Here is a 23,796-nt window from a genome sequence, read left to right as displayed (position 1 = left end):
GAAGCTATTTTCAAAGATACAAACGCCCTTACAGAATATGTATTATTAAGATCGAATAAAGAAGAAAAAGAGGTAGCAATAACCATTTCAATTTTTATAGCGAAAGTTTGCAGTCGGTAAGTAAGGGTAACAGTCCTTTGTGACTCCGCATTCCAAAAAAATTTTTCTTTAGAGGTTCGAATGGCGCAAAAAGAATATAGATATCATGTAACCGCTTTTGTATTTTATTTTTTCTTCTTTTCCTTTACCTTTTTTTCAATCTTTTTGAGCGAAGAAGAGGTCAAGGAGAGAGGTGACAAGCTTATGTATACGGGCAAACATACTAAAAGATGCTTTTGTATTCTTTAATAACTTAACCCGTGGGAAGGTCTGAGAAAAGCCGTTGAACATCTTTGCTGGATAACCTGTGAAAATGGGGGCAGTGCTACCAGAAAATATATCTGATTAGACCGTTAGTACCTTTGAAGGCTCTTTTGCCTGATGGGTTGGTTTAATCTGTTTATTGTAATGGCCTGCGGGCGGTAATGCTATGAAGTGCAATACATGAGACCAGTCATTCACTGGTAACTCAATTCAGACTACTCTGTTTCCTCTCTCCCTTTCCTTTTTTATTTTATATTATCTTATTATAAAGTGAAACGAAAATGAAAAGTGATTGTATGTGTTTTAATGATATGTCTGTTTTGTAGTTTTGTTGGCCAGATGCAAAATTTCATTTGAGTGGAATAATCTTTCTGTCATTGAATTGAACATGGTTTTGATTGTCTATTTTTAACAGACAATTAATTAAGTAACTGTCTTCTTTTTCTTTTCAATAACTTATTATAGAGATATTATGTCAGTGTTAGAAACTATACCTGAAAAGTACATTGTACTCTTTGTTACCCTTTTTATTACATTTCTACAATTGACTGCCAACTTTTATATATTGGGTCCAGCTTTGGGTGGTTGGTTTTCCCTTAGAGCACAAAAAGTTCTTTCGCCATTGACTATATCACTCGTCAGCCTTTACGTCAATTATTATCTGGCTTGCAAAACCAGTCCAGGCTATGTTCCTGAAGGCTGGGTAAAATAAGGTTTTTAACTAAGCTTCATATTGACAGGATTCTCTGATCACTAAACCCATTTGTTACTCAACCGTGTTAACTAGGAACCACCAAAAGAACTTCTCGAATACGATGAAGAATTACCTGTAGGATATACAGGGCCAAGGTTTTGTAAAAAATGTGATAGCTACAAACCACCAAGAGCTCATCATTGTCGGCATTGCGGCCGCTGCATTTTAAGAATGGACCATCATTGTCCTTGGATTGGCAACTGTGTTGGCTTTGGCAACTATGCGTATTTTGTCCGCTTTGTATTTTCGGTTGAAATCAGTTGTACCTACGGCATTTACTTACTACTATGGCGGCTGCAAAGAATTTTAGAAGCTTGGAATAACATGTGGGTATGTTTATGCATTCTATGTTGATGGTGTTGAGGTTACTCATACGCTGGAATCCGTTCGTTATAGGTAGTGGTGAAACCTAGTCTAAGGGAAGCAATGCTCAGTATTTTTGTTATTGTTTGTGCTGGTATTGTTACTCTTGCGGTTGGAGTCTTAGCCATTTATCACACATATTGTTTGATCAAAGGACAAACCACAATTGAAGGTTCGGAAAGGACAAAAACGAAAAGGTTGATTCGCAGAGGAAAAATTTATCCTGTAAGTATTATCAAAAGACTAATTAATACATTCAGCGCAATTATGTATCTATATTGTAAATTAATACACTTTGTTCATGCTACTCAGGTTGTCTTCCCCTTTGATGTGGGATTTTATCAAAATATCTGTGATGTTTTGGGCAATAATCCTTTATTATGGTGGTGGCCATCGCCCTGTCCAGGCGATGGAATAAGCTACCATGTCAAGCCACATACAGGTAACAGAAACAAACTTGATAAGCAAATGTTGATTACTGATCATTACTGTGCTTTTTCCCAGACCCTTTACTTGTTTATAGTTGGCCACCAAGAGATCCAGCTTCTTTAGGGCAATTTACACAAGAGGACTTGAAGGAGGAAGAGAATTGGGAAGGATCGGAAATCGTTCGACGCGATTCGGAAGGATTCTTGGTGAAAGAGATAACTATGGAAGATAGAATGAGAATGCTATATGCGAGTCAAAACTTCGAGTCGGAGCATCCTGAGCATTATCAAGATGAGGAACTTACAGATATGGAGCAACCACATCTTCATCAAGAAACAGAAGTATTAAGTGAAGAAGAAGAAGAAGAAGCTATATTAGACGAGAACGATAAATTTTACTATGATTCCAACAGCGTGACAAGCAGTATGACAGATTACGATGGAAAGGACTAAATCCAACAAATCTGATGTGCATTTATTCAAAAAAAACAAACTCAAGCCTACACATTAGAAAGAATCTTCCACTTTTACTCAGATAGAATCATGGTTATTGTTTGCAAATTGTACAGATAAAAAGGTTGTTGTTTTCATTTTCTTTTATACATTTAGAAACATAGAAACACTTATAGCAGAGGGGAATAATAAACTACAATATATTACATACAATAAACAATTTTACAAGATTCGCTCAATCATACCAATATTCTCCTTTTCTAATAATTCCATGATAGGGTTGTTAATTTCGCTGGTCATGGGAGCGAGAACACCAGTAGCTGTTATTTTACCGTCCAAGACCAGTTGGGTGGCGATAGCGCAAGGAACACCGACAGTCGTCGCCATAGCAGAATAACCACCCACCTTACCGTACTCAACCAAAGTAGAGGTACGTGTTTGCTTAGAGCCATCCTTCAATTCAATTTCGAAACGATGTTGCAAGAAAACCAAATCACGTTCGTTTTCACCATATTGCATTTTATCCTCAAGAGTAGCACAGAAAGTATCGAGCAAGGTGCCACGGCGATGAACGTTTACATCAGAGAAGAAACCTAACCAGCGCATACCGTCCAAAATTTGTTGCTTGTGGTCGTTGTTTTCAAGGTCACATTTAGCAATAATAGCAGCTTGCAAAGTTTCAGCGGAAGTATCGTCTGTTCCCACGATCTTAGCAAGAACTTGACTCCATGTTATATCCTGAGCATCAGCGGCAAAGTGAGCTTCTTCTTCTTCACTCAAGAAACCAAGGATGACCAAAGCCTTGACAAATTGACAAAAGCCATCATAACGAATAGTACCACGAATGATGGTTTCGGCTTCGGGAATATTGTAACGTTTGTCATAAGGGGTAGAGTCACGATTGCCGTAACCAACGAATGCGAAACCGGGGTAACCGGTATTTAGCTTCTTGGCAGAATCCATAAGAGCAGTACCGGATACTTCAACAACTTGACCCTTCTCAAGATATCTTGCAGTATTTTTCAAGGCAAGTAAAACACCGCGAGCAGACCAAGAGAACTTGTAACCAAAGGGGTTATTTGAATCTTCAGGTGCAGGCAAACCGCCACAGAAAGAAATAAACTCCTTAATCTATTTGTTTTTTATCGAATAATCAATGTCAGTTTTCTCACTTTCTCGCGATGGTATTGCTCGTTTGTTTCATTATGTACCTTTCCACCTTCGTTATGAACTTCTTCAATTGTCTTGACAGCATAAAGATGATCAATTCCAGGATCAAGACCAATTTCATTCATAACAGTAATTCCAGCTTCCTTAGCACTAAAAATAAAAGCTTTCAGACAAAGCAGAGATGCAAATTACCGTAATAAACAACTATACTTTACGCTTGATCATGTTCCATCATGGCAGGAGAAACATAGGAAGTGGTGACAACGTGTTTCTTGTGTTTGATAGCAGCCTTAATAACTAAAGCATGGTAGATATAAGGAATCAAGCTAAACAACTTGTATAAGCCTCCAATATCACTTCAAACCTAGAAGGTGATTTTGTTTATAATTACCTGATAGCAACATCGTGTTCAGCCACTAACTTTTCAATTTCCTCAGCATTGTTGATATCACAAGAGACAGCAGTGGTACCCGGGAATTGCTTAGATAAAGCTTGTGCATTCGCAAGACGTCTACTGGCTGAATACCAACCTGTTCTCAGCACAATTGATCTAATCTTCACATCTCATGTTTCGTCGAACTTACCAATGGTAATTTTATTTTCAGGCTTGCGAGCAAGGTATTCAACGCAAGGAGCGGCAACAAAACCTGATCCAAGTAAGAGAATTTTCCTTTTGAAAAATATGGTTTACGCAATTATTAACACGTGCTTGGCGATATAGAAGCTACACATTGAGAACACATACTTGTCTGTCATTTTGGCTTGTTATGCTATACAAAATAAGTGAGGTCCTGAATAAGTAAAGAGAGGGAAGAGGCGAAAATTTTGATGGTCAAGAAGCATTAAATAGAAAAAAAAAAGTATCTAGATGTTTACTACCATAAAAAGAACTATCAAAGATGAATGTTTCTTATTGGACAATTTTACATGAAGCTTCAATATGAAAGACAGCAGAGGGGAGATTAAGTTCAGTAACTGAGAAAGGGAATTTACCTAATACACGATGAAAACTGAGAGAAACTCGTAAAGTTTGTCATTTTTGACAAGTCTTTTGTGCCCGTTCGCTCATTTATAATACGGACGATCATTACACAAAATAGTTGTTGAGACTGATAAGCCAAAGTAAAAAGGGCCAACTAAAGAAATGCAATAGTAAGGTATTTATAAACAGTTTTAAATCAATCGTTCTTCGTCAGCATAAGCATAACAATGATTTCTTGATGCCGCAGTCTTCCTTACAAGAAGTAAAATTGTGTATAGGTGCCGCATACATTAACTTCCATTTCACAACTTCAAGACGTCATCAATCGATTCTTTCTATTTTCCTTTTTCGTTCGTAAAAAATTTCCCCTGCCCAGTGGTCAATTTTGCCTCCGCCTATAGATATTTATTGTGCGATTGTGCATCTGCTACCCCACTTTTTTCTTGTTGTTGAAACTATAACACTATAATAATGATCACCAACGTTGTCGCCCGTTCCGCCATGCGTGCATCTACTCGTCAAATTGCACGATCTGATTTGTACCATTTCTCCAACGCCAATGGACAAGTAAGCAAATTGCAAGAACATGTGAAGAAAGAGTTTTGAAAAACATAGTCAAACTTATGCAAAACACCTTCTCTAGAATGTCCCCTTCAACACCAAAAACAAAGCTGGACTTGCTCTCAAGATGTCTTTATATCTTGGTCTTGGCTTTGGCGTGCCTTTCATCGGTAAGTTCGAACGGCATTCATTTTCGCTTTTTACCTGCAAAATGTCTAACATTAAAAATGTCTTGCCTCCGCTATCTTATTACATAGGTGCTTGGTGGCAATTGTAAGTTGAATTGTTTCGATAGGCCTTGCTTAAACTACAATCTAACCATTTTTGTTTCTTTTACAATTTCTTCAACTACCATTATTTAGCCACAAGGCTGGTTAAAATCAGCAATACGGACGCCCTTCACAAGATTCACTTTTTTTCAAAAGGAAAAAGCAAAGCTCAGAAATATTTTCAAAATAGATCCATTACTAAATTGCCAGTTGTTGGAGTGCTTTTTAAATACCAAACAATAATAAAACTCAAACACCCATTCGAATTTACAAGTTATAAATAAATTGTCAGTATCAACTATGGCTTATAAATGGACACCATTTCCTTCCAGTTTGATTGTACAGAACACAGAATTTTCGAATTTAGACCGATTTATCATTAATCATCTTGGTAGTTATCTTCTTCATTCCAAGTACAGCAAAGGGGCTATCATATAAGCAGGAAAGCAGTCGAACAAAAATTACTAACTTGCACTAATAAAAGCTAGGACGAGTATAGTGAAATTAGCATACATAGTTGGTAACAATGTTTATTGACGTCGCAACACATTGAGAGTCAAAAGCGCCTGCTTGATTTTCTTAATGGAATCGATACAAAGTTCCTTTTTAGGACTATGTTAATTCGTGCTGAATTAAGATTGAAAACTTTCAACTATAGCTCCGGTACATTCTATCTGTCAACTCAAATAAGCACGGATTAACCAGCAATTGATATTTTGCTAAAAACTTGACCAGACACTGAATTCATGCACAATACTTGTGCAACTTAGCAATACTCTGTATGCTATTCCATCGCTTAGCTTCACAACGTTCATTGATTTGCGAGATGTTGTACTATTGATTTGTATATAGCTGATTGATAACAAATAGAAAAAAAACATAATATAAATTGTTTACAATTGGACGATGTAACTCAATGAAGTTTTTAGACATCCTACCAAGCTATGAATGTAGTATAAAAGTGCCAGTTCATTCAGCTAAATATTGTATTTATGCGTCGAGCGCTTTCTACTTAACAATTTGAGATAACATCAAGGGATGCATAAAGCTTGGTGACTCTATAATTAGTTTATTGACTTGCCTACATTATGCATTGTAATTTCTAGAGAGCACCGATTATTGAGGCAAGATTTTATGGCTTTTACTCGTATTAAAACTACTTATGCATTGCGCATATACGAGCATATCGTCCAAAATGATTGTACCATATTTTGAGAAGTAGAAGTGCTACTAGTTTATCTCTTGAAAGGAAAACAATAAATTTGAACTGACGTATTCAGCGATGATACGGAACCTCAGCTCATGTTTGAAATTCGACGCAAATTGTTGCAGTTGCTATAACGCATGAATAGGTAATAATCGGTATACGTTTCACATAACATATCGATCACTTGCACACAATACTAGCTTACAGCATACACAAATGACTCTATCTTTATGACTGGGATGAATAGCACCTGTTAAAAGGTGCGGAATTTCCTAGATAACATGCGATGGTTAAATTCGTACTTTTAACGCAAAGCTTGAAGCAATCCGCATTTATGGCCAAAGCAGATAAAAGATGATCTACGATCTATTAAAGCTACAGCAATATCTCAAAATCTATAGATAAATTTGGCAATATTAAGTATTGTATTTACAAGTGCGAACCTGGACATCCATATTGCAATTTCCAATTATCTCCTTCCCCCACCTCTGAAGTAGCAGCAAATGCGTTCAATCAGGAAGCAGCAATCAAACTTGGATTAGAACTGTTATGGTGCAGCCGGGCTAATGATACTTCAAGTGTGAACATACCTTATGTATTGCAGTCACAGCTATTACCGTTGATCGGGGTATTTCCACGTAAGTAAAACATTCTGAAGTACTTAATGCTTTAGAGTAGTAACCATTCAACGAAAGAATATGCTAATAATAAACAGATAATTGTTTGAACAAATGAAAGGACTCAACCCTTCATGGATATAGACTTGTACATGCACATCTGGCAATTTGACAAGGATGAAAAGGCGCGTGAATAAACCAGCGAAAGTATCTAGCCAGTACTCCCCACCTTACGAAAATGAATCATAACGACATTATAACTGCAAAAATATTCGTATGGCTTTAAGGATCATTATCATCAAATTTCAAAGCTTGCTGATGACTTGCTAAGAACCTGTCAGTTTATGTAATTGTGATATGAAAAAAATCGCTTTTTTGCCCTGTTTTATGGCAAGAGATGACTCATTCTCAGTACACTGACTTTTTATGGTTCGTTGTAACTCCGCGGCTGGGAAGCACTGCCCTTAAAACTACCAATATGCTTTTTTTGATCTTCCCCCACACATTTGATAAAATTAAGTTTAACTACTTCATATTTATTCTATTTTTTTATTTTTTTACATTTCATCTTACCACTCTTCTCTTCTTCGTATTTCTTTCTAACGTCTGTGCTCTATTGATATGCTTTCATACGCTGAAAAGCGAACAATAGTGTGGGCCTCTTCTCATGTCCTGAAGCGATCCATCACCAGTCTATCGAAGCGACCTGCTATGTTAGCGTCTGCACACCAATTAAGTGCACGACATAGTTATAAAACCGATAGTAATAATGTCAAAGCAGAAAAGGTATGATGCAATCCTATTCTTTATAAGAAGGGATTAACAAGTAACGGTTATTCAGGTGTACTGATAAAATATCGTGTTAATTTGTTTCTGTCCCGCTTCCATACAACCTGTCAAATAGGAAACAATCACCAAGCTTCTTTACAACATTGGTTCTCGTAAGGAAGTAGAACAATACCTTCGACATTTCTCATCAGTTGAATCACAGAAGTTTGCCGTTATTAAGGTTGGTGGTGCCGTTTTAACGGATGAACTTGAGACCCTTGCTTCTGCTTTAACTTTCCTCAACAGAGTTGGGCTATATCCCATTGTTCTTCATGGTGGTGGTCCCCAACTGAATAAACTTTTAGAAGAAGCCGAAATTGTACCTGAATATGAAGAAGGTATTCGTATCACAAACTCGCAAACCATTGAAATTGCTCGTAAAGTATTCATGGCAGAAAATTTGAAACTTGTGGATGCTTTGGAACGACATGGAACACGAGCGAGACCCATAACAGGAGGTGTCTTTGTAGCCGATTACCTTGATAAAGAAAAGTATGGTTACGTTGGAAAGATTGTTGGCGTCAATAAAGAAGTGATTGAATCGTCGATTCGGGCTGGAGCACTTCCTATTTTGACATCTCTTGCTGAAACTCCTTCCGGCCAGATATTGAACGTCAATGCAGATGTAGCAGCTGCTGAATTGGCTACTGTTTTGGAACCATTAAAGATTGTCTTTTTGAATGAAAAGAACGGCCTATATCACGGTGTCACTGGAAAGAGAATTGAAACGATCAATTTGGATGAAGTAGGTTAATAGAAAGGGAGAAAGTAAACAAAAGATTTTGGTCGATGTATGTTTTCTAATTGCAGATGCAACTGGGCATAGGAATATGAGGATCTTTTAAAGGAACCTTGGGTGAAATATGGAACCAAACTAAAGATCAAACAATGTAAAGAACTGTTAGATGGCTTACCCCGATCTTCATCAGTTGCTATCATTTCAGCCGGTCATTTGCACAAGGAACTTTTCACAGATTCAGGTGCAGGTACACTGATCCGTCGTGGCCATAAATTATTCAAATACGAGAAACTCGACCAAGTCGATCCTGACAAGATTCGCCGTATTATGGAGGCTGAAGATATCTCTATCCAAACAGGCGAGAGTTCCGTTGCCAGCTATCTTCGCTCACTTCAACAAAAGAACGTTCATATATACACAGACGAGCCTGGTCAAGTACTAGGCATTGTTACCAAGGACCCACAAGATTCTAGTAAACCTGCTGTATTAGAGAAGCTTCTCACCACTAAGACAGCTGTCCTCAATAATGTGCCTGAAAATCTATGGACGGCCATCCGAAAGGACTTTGATAGCTTAACGTGGCGTGTGGATGCCAAAGCCAAAGACGGCAATCTCGACCCTTCTTGGCATTTTGAACGTGCTGATGGGTCCCTCAAAAGTCAGGATGGTTCCACTACATTTTTTTATGGAATTAACGATGCAGAAAAGATTAAACAAACATTCAAAAATGCCAGTGACAATAGCAGAAAAACTTTTTCAGCGAATATTGGAAGCGGCAATCGTTCTTATTCAACCTTTAAGGGATATCATATCAAATCTCAACGCAGTTACAGCACTTCACAACAACCAAAAAATGTGGGGTTAATTGGTGCTCGAGGATATACTGGTCGTGAGCTCATCAATTTGATCAACGCACATCCGCACTTGAACTTAACTCATGTCAGCTCCCGAGAATTGGAAGGAAAGCCACTTGAAGGATATACCAAAGCTAATCTTAACTATGTCAACTTGAAACCACACGACTTAAAGTCACACTCAGAAGTTGATGCATGGGTTTTAGCTTTGCCCAATGGTGTATGTACACCTTTCGTTAACCAACTTACTGAAGATGTCAAGAGGAAGGAGATTTCAGATAAGGTCCTCGTTGATCTCAGTGCTGATTATCGCTTTGATAGCAAATGGACTTATGGCTTACCTGAATTCAAACGTGCTGATTTGAAAGGTGCTACTCGTATAGCTAATCCTGGATGTTATGCCACAGGTGCACAAATGTCTTTAAAGCCTCTAGTTCCTCATCTAGACAAATTCTCTGCGCCCACCGTTTTTGGCGTCTCTGGTTATTCTGGTGCTGGAACAAAGCCTTCCCCTAAAAATGATCCTGCGTTTTTAAAAGATAACATCATCCCTTACAGCTTAACGAACCATATTCACGAACGTGAGGTATCTTATCAGTTAGGAACTACAGTAAACTTCATTCCTCATGTTGCTTCGTGGTTTCAAGGTATTGCTTTGACAGTAAATGTTCCATTAGCTAAACAGATGACAGCAAAGGAAGTCAAATCTTTGTTTGAGGAATTTTATAGTGGAGAAAAACTTGTGAAGGTCTTAGAAACAGGCGAACCGCTAGTACGTGATAATGCTGGAAAACATCATGTGAGTATTGGAGGGTTCAATGTTCATCCTGATGGCCGTCGGGTAGTTGTCACAACGACTATTGATAATCTTTTGAAAGGAGCTGCTACTCAAGCAATGCAGGTAATTAAAAAGCTAGAGAATCTTTTGATCTAAAGCAAACATTCAACTAAACTTTGCCTTTTTCCTATAGAATTTAAATTTAGCTTTGAACTTTGATGAATACGCCGGTATTCCTACCGATTGAAAATTTGAGGAACACCGCCGTAGCATCCTTCTGTAACTGTAAAAAATTAAACATTTTGATTTCATTCCCATCTTTCGTGTATAAAAGTAATGTATTCCTAGACAAGATAAAGAGCATTTATCAAGCAGTAAAAATGAGTTTCTGCCCAGAAATTATGACGTACATTTTGTGTCACCCACACTTTTTTAAGTCTATAAGACCCAAGGCTTTCCGTTTTATTTTTTCTTCATTTTTGACTGGTTTTTTGTTTATTCCAAAATGTTTTTTTGCTTCACCTGTAGGTATAGAAGAGTTATAGATTAGAATGTGTATACAGAGTCAATACTGATAAAAACTTCATTCAGTCGGGTTTGAAAACTTCAAGCGTAAATCTCATACTTCAGTTTATCAATGTCCAAATTGTCAAGCTCGAGATGTTTATCTTGTAAAAAATAATCGATGCTTTACGTTCTGTTTTGTGCCATTAATACCATGTGGATCTACCAAAAAGCTATATGAATGCCAAACGTGTGGTTGGGTCAATGTGCAGGCGCCTCCATATTAACCATGGCTATTCCAGAAATATACCCACCTTTTTTACACTTTACACTTTAATCTTACTATGATAATGTGCTTAATTAAGCCAGACGAATCTGGTACGGAGAATGATACTGTGAAGTATTTTGCGTCAGCAAAGACCGGTTTATGCAGCTCAAAACTTTTTTCCGTGACGCTGCCCCTTCCTTTTTTCTCCCTTTTCTTTTTCATTTTCCTTTCCTTTTTGATCGCACGCAATAAAAATGATACATATACCTTCTTCTTATATCATATCTTCACGGTTTTCTACACTTGAACCGAACGATATTTTAAAGATTATTCATTTAGCAGAGCAAAAATGGAATGAGCGAGAAATTCAGAAAAGACTCAAAATACCAGAAAAGCCTTTCATTGGCATTGGTATCACTAATCCGCAAGAATTGGATACAGTTATGAATAAGCAAAATATACCAATTATTCACATTCATTCAGATTGTAAATCACTGCAAGCGAATCAAAAGCACAAGCTGAAACGACAATACTATTGGCATCGATGCTTGTGGGCGTTAGAATCGACGTTGTGGGGTATTATTGGATCTTTTACTATTGTACCACTTTTTCGAGAAAGTAGTACTAGTGGTAGTAGCTTATTTGCAACAGTACTAAACCGTTCAGTAGAATGTAGATCAATGAGCAACCACAAATGGAATCTCCAAAACTGGGTCACTAGGACCGCTTTAGTAACTTTTTGCCTTTTTACCACTAAAAAACTCTTGTACCATCAGATACAAAAACGAGAATACCAATATATCGTAAATACTAGTACTGTTCTACTGTTAAGAAACGATATTGTGACCAGCAAATTCTACTATTTCTATTCAAACCTTATGCCTTCAATTTTGATGAGTACGACTATATTTTATTTACTGACTAAATATCATCATAGCAAAGCTTTTCACACCTAACTCTTTCACATAAAATGCCGTAACCCTGCTGTGTATGAATATAATCTTCATTGCAAGCGAAATTTTGGGTTCGTTCTCCGCATCTTCGTTTTTTCTTTTTGTAGGTTCGCCTACACAGAGAATTAGGGTTCTTCCATTTTTCGCTCTTTTTTTGTCTTGTGAAATTCTTCGAATTCTTTGTTCCTTTCTCTCTTTCTATCGATAATTGAAACAAAAGAGTATCGAAAGGGCTTCTAGATGGTCGGGATAAAAAGTAGTAGCGGAACCAGTAGCAAGAACAGAACACCTTCTATAGGCACTATTTCTACTATATCGTCGTCAGGTTCCTACACAATGGACCATAATATGCCTATGCCAGCTTCATCAATTACCAATAAGCCCTCCAACGGCACATCGATTTACCATACATGTCGCTCAGTGCTAGATAAACTGTTGCTTGTCGAAGGGATGAGCGTCTATTATTCAACTGTGGCAGATGGAAACGATCCTTTAACGAAATTATGGGAGTTATGCAGGAAGGGTTTACCGTTAGCCACATTATTCAATGCTTTAGAGCCCTTAGAACGCCTGACTACGAACATAAACTGCAATGATTTGACAACGAGTCAATGTAAAAAGATTATATACCATTTTATTGTTGCGTGCCGAAACCAACTATTATTTAAAGAAGAGGACCTATTCACACTATCTGATTTATACAAAGACAATACGAATGGATTTGTTAAAGTAAAGCACATTTACTTTTGTATAATAGACTCCTCAACTTCCATAAGCGAAAAAAAAAGCAGGGTCTAACTATAATGAAATTCACTTTTCCTTTTAGGTTATCAACACAATCAATATATTACTTAACCTGCTAGAAGAAAAAGGAGTTATCTGCCTAGACTTTGACAATGACAGCCAGAATAGCCTACCAAAAGATACTCGCGACAAAGTTGTTTTTGAACTATTAGAAACTGAAAGAAAATATGTACAAGATTTAGAAGTACTACAGGTAAAATAGACAGGTTAATTTGATATTTTCATCCTGTATATAATAAATTCATAAATTTATTACTAGGATTATATGCGCGAATTGCAAGTGCAACAAGTTCTAAACCCCGATACAATTCACTATGTATTTGGTAATCTAAATGATTTAGTGGATTTTCAACGTCGATTCTTAATTTACTTGGAAGAAATGGCTGAGAAAACACCTTCAGAACAGAATTTTGGATCTATCTTCCATCACACAGAAGACCAATTTGTTCTTTGTTACGAACCTTATTGTTCTAATTACTTTTCTGCTCAAGATATCGTGCAACAGGAAGCTACTAAATTAGAGAAATTAGCCAATATTTTAAACCCAGTTTATGAATTACCTTCCATGTTGATTAAGCCTGTTCAACGTATTTGTAAATACCCGCTCTTACTACAACAACTACTGAAATCAATGGATCCTAACTGGCCTTTTGTGGACGACTTGAAATTGGGCCTGATCTCTGTGAAACGTGTTACAGAAAAAATCAATGAGACCCAACGGAAGCACGAAAACTCAATTAAGTTGGAAGAGTTCAAGAGGAGAATCGATGATATGCGATCTGCACAAATTGCCCAATTCGGAGCATTATGCTTACACGAGCGAATAGTCGTAGATGAATCAGACAAAGAAATGTCGGTTTTCTTTTTTGAAAGGACCATCCTAATTTGTAAAGAGTCAAGAGACGCGTCCGGTAATAACAACGATGGTAACAATGGCCTTGCAGCTTTAAAGAAGAAGAGAAGAGGTAGTTTACAGCCAAAAGGCATGATTGTACTTTCACGTATCATATCAGTATATGACATCTCAAAAGGAGAGGGGTATTGGTGTCTGCGCATTAACTGGAAGGATAAAGAGGAAATGAACCACACCGTATTTAAGTTTAGAAACGAAGAACAAGTAAAACTTTGGGAAACAAACCTTAAAAAGAGAATGCCTGCTATGAAATCAGTTATACCAAATACCGAACTAGCATCAACTAAGAATACGGATGCAGACGAAGAGAAGAAGTCGATAAGGTCAAGCTTATTCAGTACATTCACGTCCTCATCGTCTCTATCCTTTACTTCAACAAACTCCTCTTCTACAACTTCCTCTTCTGCGTCTATATCAGGAAGACCACAGATACCGCGTTACATGACTGCAGACGATAATAGCAGTACAATGTCTACTACTAAACGCGGCCTCTTACCCAGATTTAACAGTGCAAACAATGCGCCCCAAGAACCCTACCATTACCCAGCTTCACCGCCTCCTTCCAATCCCTCATCTCCTACAGCATCCACTCATACTTCATCATCAACAGTGAGACCTATCATTGATATCGCAACCAAGTTTATGTCTCCGTCCTCGTTCTCATCCAATAACAGTAGCCACAGCAGCACTATACATGACTTTCCTTTACCACCACCACATATGACTTCTTTGCCTACAGAAAATAGCCATCGTTTGCATTCGCTAAGCAATCCCAAGCGTTGGGATATATACCATCAACAGCATATTTACTCTCAAACTCCATCATCTCCGCTCGATTCTCCCACTACTCTCAGCACATTATCGTCCTCGCCTACATCGTATTTTCACAGTCCTACAAGTACAACGGCAATGACGGCAGCAACCAATATCAAAATCAAATTGAACTTTAACCAGGGCATTTATGTTATCATGTGCTCTTCCCAGGCTACTTTTCAAGAGCTCTTTGAGAAAGTCGAGCGGAAAATACGACTTGTTACCAATATTCAGCCAAGACAGCATAAAAACAATGAAAATGATGGCCTCAAACTGAAATATCAGGATGAGGATGGCGATCTCATTACCATCAATTCTGATGAAGATGTTCAAATGGCTTTCGAGAGTCAGCAAAATAAGATATCATTATCCAATCTCAATACTACTACTCCTAGTAGTGGAGCTATTAATTTATTTATCAGTCTTTAAGATATTTATTTAGATTTATTATTTAACACATTCCACCCTATAAATATATCTCACATATATTATCATAATCTCTCCATCCTTTCCTTTTCTATAACTTATTTAAGCTTGCATCAATGGTTATTTTTCTAAATAAAGTTAAGGGTCATGCGTGTAGTACATTCCTTATACACATTATTCTGATCAAGTGACTTCTTACAGAGTTTAAGGCGAAACAGTCGTTGATTGATACATAATGTAATACAAACAAAGTTAAAATTAAGGCGCACATACCATCTTCTTCTGATGATGTCCCCTCCTTTCGAACAAAGCAGACTCGCACCTCCTGCAGAGCACGCCCATAACTAATTGCTTCAACTTTCATTTACCAGGACTGATTCTCTTCTCCTGTATTCCTACAATATGCCCTTTTATACCAAGGAAAAGAATCCATTTGCTTCTTTTGTTCGATTGAGTACTGTGAGACTGGAATTTACACCTCACCTCCCTATCGTATGGAACTTTCCAGCATATTGATTGTTAACAATCATTATCATTTTCATCTATTAAAACGACAAAGGATGATCTCTTAGCTTTTTTCCAAAGGTAGCCTACACAAAAAGTCGATATTTAGTGTCATTTCAAGTTTTAATACTGTTTCCAGATTGAGCATTTCGATATTAACTTGGAGTAGTAGAGAAACGAAATAGAACATCTGTTGAGTCATTTAACGAATGACGAAAATTCTTGTTCAAGTGCATTGTTCTCCTATAATTATTGCATTGCTTCGCATGAACAAAGGAACTATCATTAAACATTGCTTCGAAAAAGTGCATGGACATGTGCCGATTTTTAAAATAGTTACATCCATGTGTAATAAGATGCCATTGGAATGAAGCCGCGAAGTTTTTAAACCATTTAAAAGTTCCCGTTTTTTGGCGGTACATTCTTGGAGTTGACGAGGAGTTTAAGTCGATAGCTTTCAGATAGCCACATATATTGTCTTATTTAGTCATTAATTGAATGGCGATCTTTTCATATACATTAGTAGCGATCGTTTTCTGTTCTACGGAGAAAAAGAAGGTTAAAGCCAAGCACTCCCGCTTTAGTACCTTCCCCGTATTTACCAAAAATAACTAATGATAACTCTTTTGTGTACCAACTCTTTTCCCCAATGAAGAGATCGGGCCAAGTTAAGAGCTAAGAGCAATCGTTTGCAATACATTTATAATAATAGTGATTAACCAAATGGCAGACGCCAATTGCCATATAACTATATTTTCAGTTGATGCAAAGAAGCAAGGTATATAGCATGTTTGTAAGTCGACATAGGGAAGAAATGTTATGCCTCAATGATTACAGTCACACTATGATAGAGCTGTTACAGATTGTTTGCAATAAAGACATTGTCGCGTTTTACTTCTTCGGTGTGTGAATGATACAAAAACAGTAAATGTTCCTTTCTACTCTTCCACTTATAATTCCGATCGGTCTATCGTCTTAAAGCGTAAAGCAGATCACTTTTTTTTTTATTATGGATGTTGTGGATGCTACAAATGTCATCATACGCGACCGTTTGACGTGTATAATGCTAAGGTAGCAATAATTTTTTTTTTTTTTTTTTGAGCAAAGCATCGGTTTTTTAATCTTTTCTTACAATGCCTTATACATCAATTGAGTGTTAAATCAGGCATTTTATAAAAATGCGGGCATTGGTGGGGAAATCAACAAATTGCAAGCAAGCCAGATGTCCACGTGCGCCAAACCACTTCCACCATTTTTAACTATATTTTGACCTTTGAGTACCTTTGAAATCTTACAAATTCAAAAGTAGAATGGCATTCACTTATTTCATACTTAATCTGCAATGAAAATGGGAAAAAGGAAAGATTTATCTGCTAATTTCTTTTGCTTACCCTGTTAAAGCAAAGTAAACAAGGATGATTTCTGGTTGACAAGGTATTGTATTTCTTCTGCATTTTATTTCCATTCTTTCAGCAATAAAGTCTAGATCAATATTGTTCAATTGAAAAACGACCAATGCATTCTTGTCATGAAAAGATTTTAACATCTTCAAGAGTAAGTTGAAGATGTTACCTTGATAGTTTTGTTTCGTTTTCTGATCCATCGTTTTTTAAGTGTTTCTTAACGCGGAGTTGTTGAAAATGAAAAGACCACAGGTAGTTTTATTATTATTATTTTTTTTTTTTGGCAATCATTTATAGACAGATCCTGATCCCGAGCCATATCTTTCTTTACCATCTTCTCTTTTGTAATCACTTTTGAATATCGCTACTTTTTATTTTTCTCTATTTAAAAAATGCAAGAAAAAACAGAGGCAGTGATGGATCCTAATATGCTGGATAGTGAAGAGTTAAATGTCAACAATGCACTACCACAATATGATAAAGATATGACACAAGACAAATTAGCTGAAGTAGGTGTATTAGATGCGCCAGATGGTGGTAGGGCTGCTTGGAGTGTCATTTTTGGTTGCTTCTGTGTAAGTATATTCTATTGTTTTGAGCTCTATGCAACCTTGACTTAAAAAACCCTCTTTGTTCCTTTAGGGTATGTTCTCCATGTAATGTATCTGTCCATAGAAATCAAAAAGATAATCTAGATCATAACAATAAATTAGCCAAAGAAAGAAAAACGACTCTCCAACTCACCTCTCTTCCTTCGTGTTTGCTCAATTTAGATATGGCGTGAATTATTCTTGGGGCGTCTTTTTGAGAAACTATAATCAGAACGTATTTGTCGGCAGGATGAACGAACTTTCGTGGATTGGATCCATTTGTGTTGCACTATACTTCATTATAGGCCCTGTCAATGAAATGATTGTTCGTAAACTCGGTTACACCAAGATGTTAGCATTCGCAACCATCTTTTGCCCATTAGCCTTGATGTTAGCCAGTCTTAGTCATGAGGTACTGAGATTCATCTTATTGTATAGCCGCATCATTGGGCGAAAAATCATTTTAATACTCATCTCCATTGTCTCTTTTTTATTGATAATTTCATCCAGATATGGCATCTGTACTTGACACAAGGTGTCATGTTCGGTTTTGGTGCTTCCTTTGTATGGTTCCCATGCATCAGTGCTCCTCAAGAATGGTTCTCCACTCGACGTGGTTTAGCGGTTGGCATTGCTATGTGCGGTTCCGGTGTAGGCAGCCTCGTCATGGCTAACATTTCTCAAGCTGCCATGCAAACTTTAGGCTACCAATGGGCTCTCCGTATCGCAGGTTTTATTTGCTTTTTCTTCTTGATTCTGGCTACCATTTTTGTTAGACAATCTCCTGCTCATTTAGCTATTCAAAGCAAACAAGATCAAAAAAAGGAAGGTTTTAGAGAGATGTGGCAAAAGCAAAAGCAATTGATGAGAAGCGCTCAGTTCGATATGATGTTGATGGTTGGATTCATTACTACATTCGGTTATCTTACACCTTCTTTTCTTTTGCCCTGTAAGTGTCATAGTGTCTACATAAATGATTGGTCTGTATGTGAAATGAGGAATGTGTCTATGTTAATTTGCCATGCTTTATTGCTTAGCCTACGCTACCTTCTTAAAACTTAACCCTTGGGTCGGTACCAATTTATCTGCTATTACATCGGCCATCAACGCAGTATCCAAATTAGCCAATGGTTTCATGAGTGACCGTATTGGTCGCATTAACGGTTTGTTTCTATGTACATTCTTATCAGGGATCATGTGTCTGGCCATTTGGACAAATGCTAAAACTGAACCAGCTATCTGGGTGTTTGCTGTTCTTTATGGTTTCTTTGGAGGCGGTTATTTGACCCTGTTTCCTGCTTCTTTGCCACAAGTTGCCGGCTATGATAATATCACAGCAGCTAATGGTCTTCTGTATTTCTCTAATACCTTTGGTTATTTATTTGGTACACCTATTGCTTCTGCCATCATCAACCGGTCAACTCCCCCTAATTATTCTTATGCAGCTGTTTGGGGTGGTTTGATTATGGTTGTAGGTGGCTTATTCTGTCTGGCTCTACGTGTTATAAGAGCAGGCTGGAACCCTCTTGTTAAAGTATAAATCTTTATACCATTACTTATCTTGAACATCGATACACATTTATATGCAGTAACTTTTCAACTACAATATATCTCTTTACATATGTCTTTACACTGTACATTATTAGCATAATTCTTTAAAGAATCCAATACTCTATACATAGTAATAAACAAAAACAACTTTTACTTTGTTCAACGATTGCAAAAATGCTTTTTTTATTGTTCATAGGGTTGAAAAAAAAAAAAAAAAAACGACCAAAATATGTTAGATAAGACAGATGTAGGGTTACATATAAAATTGTACGGAGTGAAGGCTCTAATTTTTTTTAAAAGCTGATGATGTTTGTGGGAGAGCTTGTGTTGCCGAAGACAGACCTCTCAACAACTCCAATATACTATACAATGAGGAAGTGACGTATTGTTAGTTGATATACACATACTTCTGAGTGTACTCTCTCCTTTTTTTTGGGGGGCTTACCCTGGGTCATTTCTGATCGCTTGGTCAATATCAATTTGCTTTTTGGGCATAGGCGATGTAGTAGTATTGGGAGTAACAGGAGCAACGGCATTATAATTTTGTATTGGTCGCGCATTGGTATGAGGAATGTGATTAGTGACAGTTGTAAAGGGCGTGTTTGTCACGTTTTGTTGGTAGGTAACGGAGGGAATTGCATTATTGCTCATAGCCATTCCAAAAGAAGGGCCATTACGGGTATCTTTCATGTATCGTACTTGTTGCTGTTGCTGATTTAGTTGCTGCTGCTGCTGCTGCTGCTGCTGCTGCTGTGACTGTAATTGTTGAGCCATGGTTCCAGCCAAACTTTTCAATTGTTCGATTTCAGTTGCTGTTAACACAATCTCGGGCATACCACGACCGCTGCTTGGTTGCGATATATTCACTGGTGCTGCTGCTGCTGCTGATGATGATGATGATGATGATGGTGGGGGTGGAAGTGGAGGCTCTGTCATTACTACATCTGACATTGAATCTACGTCTTCCAAAGGGATGATAGGTACATTTATGCCATTAACATTCATAGGAGGCTCATCAGGTTCGGCTGGTGAAGGAGGAATATGATGTGGTTGAGTATAAATGACTTGCAAAACCTTGCTTTCTCTTTCCTGTTGCGCAGTGGATTCTGGTGTCGTGATACGATGTCGTAAAGGTACAGGATCCTTCATGACGATCTTGCAAGGACATCGCCACGTACTATTTCTAGGCACAATATCTATATCTTGTTCGATAGAATCCAAATGATTGAACTAGACAGAAGAAATCAAACATAATAAACGTGTAAAAAACTCAAAATCTAAGGAAATCTGGCATCGCGCATACACTAGCGCAAACAAAAATTTGAACCAGGGGAAGACTTACAAGAGCATTCCATTCATCCATATCACGTGTAAAGTACCTAACGTCAGTCAAGTTTGACTTAAATTGGACCCTTTTGGTCAATTTTCTGATTTTTTTGGGTTGTGTATCTTGATAAAGATTTGGATCGCTCAAATAATCGCTGTTTCTTTTAGATTGAAGAGATGTGGTATTGACGATATTTTTCCCTTTATTCTTCCCAGAAAGACTTTCTACCAAATTACCGATATCAAAAGAGCGTGTATCTGGACGCACAGTTGTTGTTGAATTACCGTTACTGTTATTGAATTTAACTGTGCTTGAGCCTGCAGCTTTATTTCCTGCCATAGATGAAAGAAAATTATAATCAACGATAGCACGAGGCTTTTTCGTAGCAGTTGAGGTAAACCCTGACTGTTGTAAAGGAGGAGGTTCCTTGGATATCGCTAAAGTGATTTTACTCGTTTCTGCTGTCGAAGGCGGTTCCTTTGAAATAACTAATGCGTTTGTATGAGAAGCTGTAGTAGATGGTTCTTTAAGAATAGTTGGTGTGGCTTCTGTGGGTGACGGTGCTGAATTAAAAGAAGCAAAGTTGAGTATGATGACGATGAAATAACAAATATCAGGTTTTTCATACTCACATTGGTCGTCTTCATTACTTCTGTTATGCATCATTTTCCAATCATGTATAAGACTCTTTACTGCAATTCCAAGCTCATCATTGTTATTCGCTTTGGCCATCCTCTTTATATCTCCTACGGCCTTTCTTAATTTTAGGTGTATCACTTTTTTGGTAGGTGCAATTTGACGAAGAGCCTATATTTTCGAGTGAGTACTGATGAAAAATGTAATTGTATCAATAAGACAACTCTAATTTTACCGCTATTATGTCTTTCAAAGCATTCGTATTGTTCGCGTGTAAAGCAGTGTAGATAGTCTTTTTGAGTATGTCACCGACAATTTCGGAATCCCTAATACTAAAGTTAGGAGAAGACAAACGAAAATAGAGGTTAAACCAGAACTCTGCTTTCAATTCAAATAGACAAAGCAATGATACAGACTGATTCAGTATATCTAACCCAGTAGTTTTCGACATAGGTTGCAAGACATTGGACTGTATTCTCTGCGAATCATCACCCGCACGATTAATTTTCAAAAAATCTTCAAAATCTTGTAAGGACTTGAGCCCATCTTTAAATCGACTTATTACTACATATCCGTAGAATATAATAAGACAAAAAAAGGGAATCAAGTTAGTGAACTATTAATCAGTTACGACATTCACGAAAAGAGAAACAATAAAATTTGTACCTTGATCTACTGCCAAAGCATTCTTCCCTATTACAAAAAAAATGAAGGTATAAATCAGTAATTGTAAACAGAATTTCTTGACACGCCATAAACGCGCTTCCGAGCCATCTCCTGCGCATTACTAACAATCACTATTTGATAGAAACACACCTTGCACGTCTGTTGTAGCAGAAGGAAGAGGTATTATATCTGTTTTAATCCAATAGAATAGAACTTTAATAAACAGTAAAACGGGGACTTTTCAGAACCGAATTTAAAACAATCAGATTCCTGATGCAGTACAAATTTTCCGTTTGTCCTGCTTCAAATTCTGTTCTATGTCCTCTTGCTCCTCCTTCTCTTTTTCTCTCTGCTTTTTTGGGTCTTTTGTTTTGCTCTACCGAATTGTGAAGAAAGCTATTGGGAAAAACATGCTTTTAAACATGGCTTCCGTTCCAAAAAAAATGAAGAAACAAAAGCCCTCCTCGTTTATCAACTTTATAAGTGGGCATATCGAACCAAAAAAAGTAAAAAAAAAGACCAATAATAAATATAAGCTTAACTATTAAAGCCCTTCAAATAGCAAATGTATGATATGGAATACTTCTTTGCAGGGCTTTAACCTAGAGGGGACGACCGTACAAAATCAAAGGAATGAGAAAAAGAAATCAAAGAGAGATAACAAAAGACACTTTCTTATCCATTTGAAGCAAGTTCTTTGCGACTCTCTTTTGACCATTCTCTTTCAATTTCATTTCTGTTGAACTGTACAACTTTCTTTTTGTTCAAGCTACGGTCAGAAATGATGACAGAAATAATTGTTATGTGAACTTGAGCAGTTCCAGATTCCCATATGCAACATTCCATATAGAAAATAACAATAATCGAGAAAAAGAGAGAGAGAAAGAGAGAGGACATACATAAACTGTTATAAGCAACATGTTAAAAATCTTACCACCAGTAACACCTCCACTAGACATTTGACAAAAAAATAAAAAGGCTTGTTTGAAAGGGTATAGGATAATGAAAACAAGTATCTTAGAGAAGACGTTATAAATAGAAATAGGCTTCGCTGGAAGTGAGAAAAATGGAAAAAAAGAGTTAAACGGCAACTTTCAACAACGAGGTTCTTTTTAAAGAATAGCAAAAAAAACTTAGCAAAATTATTTTATTAACCAATAGACAGCCGTCATGTGACCGCACAACCCCCCATTGTTTCAATATTCAGATAGTCCCGTCTTCTTCATATCTTTCATCTTTATAACAATCAACAATGTCTACCATTGCAACTGTTGACGAGCTTGACAGATACTTTTCGGAAACAGAAAAAAATCTCGAAATCGAGCGAGTTCTATCATGTTTTAAGCTGGACCCCTTTGCTATACTCGAACTGCCATATACCAAACCAGATCCAAAAGCAATCAAAAAAGCATACCGACAGAAGAGTTTAATGATCCACCCCGATAAAGTCAAGCATGAGAAAGCTCAGGATGCCTTTGCTCTTTTAAAAAAAGCTGAATCAGAGTTAGCAGATGAAGCACGTTTAAAATTCTTGCTGACTGTAATAGAAGAAGCTCGCGTGGAAGTTTTACGCAGCAACGGCTACAAAGTGAAAACTGAAGTGGTCTTCAATAACCAACTACCGACGATGCCAGCGGAAAGGAACGCTCCAGAAAGTGGTGCTGATGACGCATCAAAGTTGCGACCCAAGATTACAATTGAATCTAAAACGGTTGTCGATGATAAAGAATACCCTTACTTACATACACCTAACGGTCAAGCTCAAGTGAAAGATAAAATGAAGGAGATTTTGATTGAAATGGAATTACGTAGAAGACGCCAGTTGCAGAGAGAAATGGAAGCAGAAGGTGCAGAGAAAAGGAAAGCTGAAGAGAAGGTAAACGAAAGAAAGCGAAAAGCAGAGAACGAAAAGCAATGGGAAGAATCAAGGGATACCCGTGTTAATAGTTGGCGACAGTTTCAAAAGAAGGGTGGAAAAAAAGTAAAAAAGGTCAAGAAATCAGGACTGTAAGATATTATTCTTTTATTGATTTGTATACCCAGAATAAAAAAGCTACAGGCTCTATCGATAT

General features: G+C 37.2%; 11 protein-coding genes across 11 annotated transcripts; 8 read left to right on the top strand and 3 right to left on the bottom strand.

Annotated features, from left to right (window-relative positions):
- Positions 1-835: 835 nt before the first annotated feature.
- On the top strand, positions 836-2,032 carry BDF20DRAFT_820203 (DHHC palmitoyltransferase-domain-containing protein; the record flags this gene model as incomplete). Its single annotated transcript, XM_053077518.1, has 4 exons — positions 836-1,066; positions 1,151-1,451; positions 1,518-1,705; positions 1,793-2,032. The coding sequence occupies 4 exons, from the start codon at positions 836-838 to the stop codon at positions 2,030-2,032; spliced, it is 960 nt and encodes a 319-aa protein (XP_052936218.1).
- Positions 2,033-2,583: 551 nt separating this feature from the next.
- BDF20DRAFT_912893 (saccharopine dehydrogenase) lies at positions 2,584-4,287 on the bottom strand (the record flags this gene model as incomplete). Its single annotated transcript, XM_053084002.1, has 6 exons — positions 2,584-3,492; positions 3,573-3,681; positions 3,747-3,857; positions 3,923-4,049; positions 4,116-4,201; positions 4,277-4,287. The coding sequence occupies 6 exons, from the start codon at positions 4,285-4,287 to the stop codon at positions 2,584-2,586; spliced, it is 1,353 nt and encodes a 450-aa protein (XP_052936217.1).
- A 697-nt stretch (positions 4,288-4,984) lies between these two features.
- BDF20DRAFT_820133 (cytochrome c oxidase subunit VIIc) lies at positions 4,985-5,351 on the top strand (the record flags this gene model as incomplete). The annotated part of the gene is made up of 3 exons (XM_053077514.1): positions 4,985-5,080; positions 5,157-5,244; positions 5,332-5,351. The coding sequence occupies 3 exons, from the start codon at positions 4,985-4,987 to the stop codon at positions 5,349-5,351; spliced, it is 204 nt and encodes a 67-aa protein (XP_052936216.1).
- Positions 5,352-7,701: 2,350 nt separating this feature from the next.
- BDF20DRAFT_868582 (Aspartate/glutamate/uridylate kinase) lies at positions 7,702-10,714 on the top strand. The gene is made up of 4 exons (XM_053080943.1): positions 7,702-7,953; positions 8,072-8,740; positions 8,822-10,489; positions 10,560-10,714. Exons 1-4 carry the CDS (start codon positions 7,789-7,791, stop codon positions 10,611-10,613), a joined length of 2,556 nt encoding a protein of 851 aa, XP_052936215.1. The 5' UTR covers positions 7,702-7,788; the 3' UTR covers positions 10,614-10,714.
- Positions 10,715-10,748: 34 nt separating this feature from the next.
- BDF20DRAFT_868580 (uncharacterized protein) lies at positions 10,749-11,377 on the top strand. The gene is made up of 2 exons (XM_053080942.1): positions 10,749-10,890; positions 10,958-11,377. Exons 1-2 carry the CDS (start codon positions 10,872-10,874, stop codon positions 11,155-11,157), a joined length of 219 nt encoding a protein of 72 aa, XP_052936214.1. The 5' UTR covers positions 10,749-10,871; the 3' UTR covers positions 11,158-11,377.
- Positions 11,378-11,392: 15 nt separating this feature from the next.
- Positions 11,393-11,725, top strand: BDF20DRAFT_804184 (uncharacterized protein; the record flags this gene model as incomplete). The annotated part of the gene is made up of 1 exon (XM_053076460.1): positions 11,393-11,725. A coding segment is annotated over one exon (333 nt), but the record flags the coding sequence as incomplete, so codon positions are not given.
- Positions 11,726-12,427: 702 nt separating this feature from the next.
- Positions 12,428-15,050, top strand: BDF20DRAFT_835320 (uncharacterized protein; the record flags this gene model as incomplete). The annotated part of the gene is made up of 3 exons (XM_053078831.1): positions 12,428-12,820; positions 12,918-13,088; positions 13,155-15,050. 3 exons carry the CDS (start codon positions 12,428-12,430, stop codon positions 15,048-15,050), a joined length of 2,460 nt encoding a protein of 819 aa, XP_052936212.1.
- Positions 15,051-15,329: 279 nt separating this feature from the next.
- Positions 15,330-17,154, bottom strand: BDF20DRAFT_987564 (uncharacterized protein; the record flags this gene model as incomplete). Its single annotated transcript, XM_053085244.1, has 4 exons — positions 15,330-16,005; positions 16,139-16,226; positions 16,272-16,299; positions 16,943-17,154. 4 exons carry the CDS (start codon positions 17,152-17,154, stop codon positions 15,707-15,709), a joined length of 627 nt encoding a protein of 208 aa, XP_052936211.1. The 3' UTR covers positions 15,330-15,706.
- Positions 17,155-17,794: 640 nt separating this feature from the next.
- Positions 17,795-19,084, top strand: BDF20DRAFT_906006 (major facilitator superfamily domain-containing protein; the record flags this gene model as incomplete). The annotated part of the gene is made up of 3 exons (XM_053083226.1): positions 17,795-17,956; positions 18,055-18,493; positions 18,582-19,084. 3 exons carry the CDS (start codon positions 17,795-17,797, stop codon positions 19,082-19,084), a joined length of 1,104 nt encoding a protein of 367 aa, XP_052936210.1.
- Positions 19,085-20,253: 1,169 nt separating this feature from the next.
- Positions 20,254-21,598, bottom strand: BDF20DRAFT_490991 (uncharacterized protein). Its single transcript, XM_053075590.1, has one exon. The coding sequence runs from the start codon at positions 21,152-21,154 to the stop codon at positions 20,366-20,368; it is 789 nt and encodes a 262-aa protein (XP_052936209.1). The 5' UTR covers positions 21,155-21,598; the 3' UTR covers positions 20,254-20,365.
- Positions 21,599-22,976: 1,378 nt separating this feature from the next.
- Positions 22,977-23,735, top strand: BDF20DRAFT_819433 (uncharacterized protein; the record flags this gene model as incomplete). Its single annotated transcript, XM_053077458.1, has 2 exons — positions 22,977-23,379; positions 23,485-23,735. The coding sequence occupies 2 exons, from the start codon at positions 22,977-22,979 to the stop codon at positions 23,733-23,735; spliced, it is 654 nt and encodes a 217-aa protein (XP_052936208.1).
- Between the last annotated feature and the right edge of the window lie 61 nt (positions 23,736-23,796).

Source organism: Mycotypha africana, assembly GCF_025528875.1.
Source record: "Mycotypha africana strain NRRL 2978 chromosome Unknown BDF20scaffold_5, whole genome shotgun sequence".
Taxonomy (NCBI): Eukaryota; Fungi; Mucoromycota; class Mucoromycetes; order Mucorales; family Mycotyphaceae; genus Mycotypha; species Mycotypha africana.
This window is presented reverse-complemented; position numbering and strand designations above follow the sequence as displayed.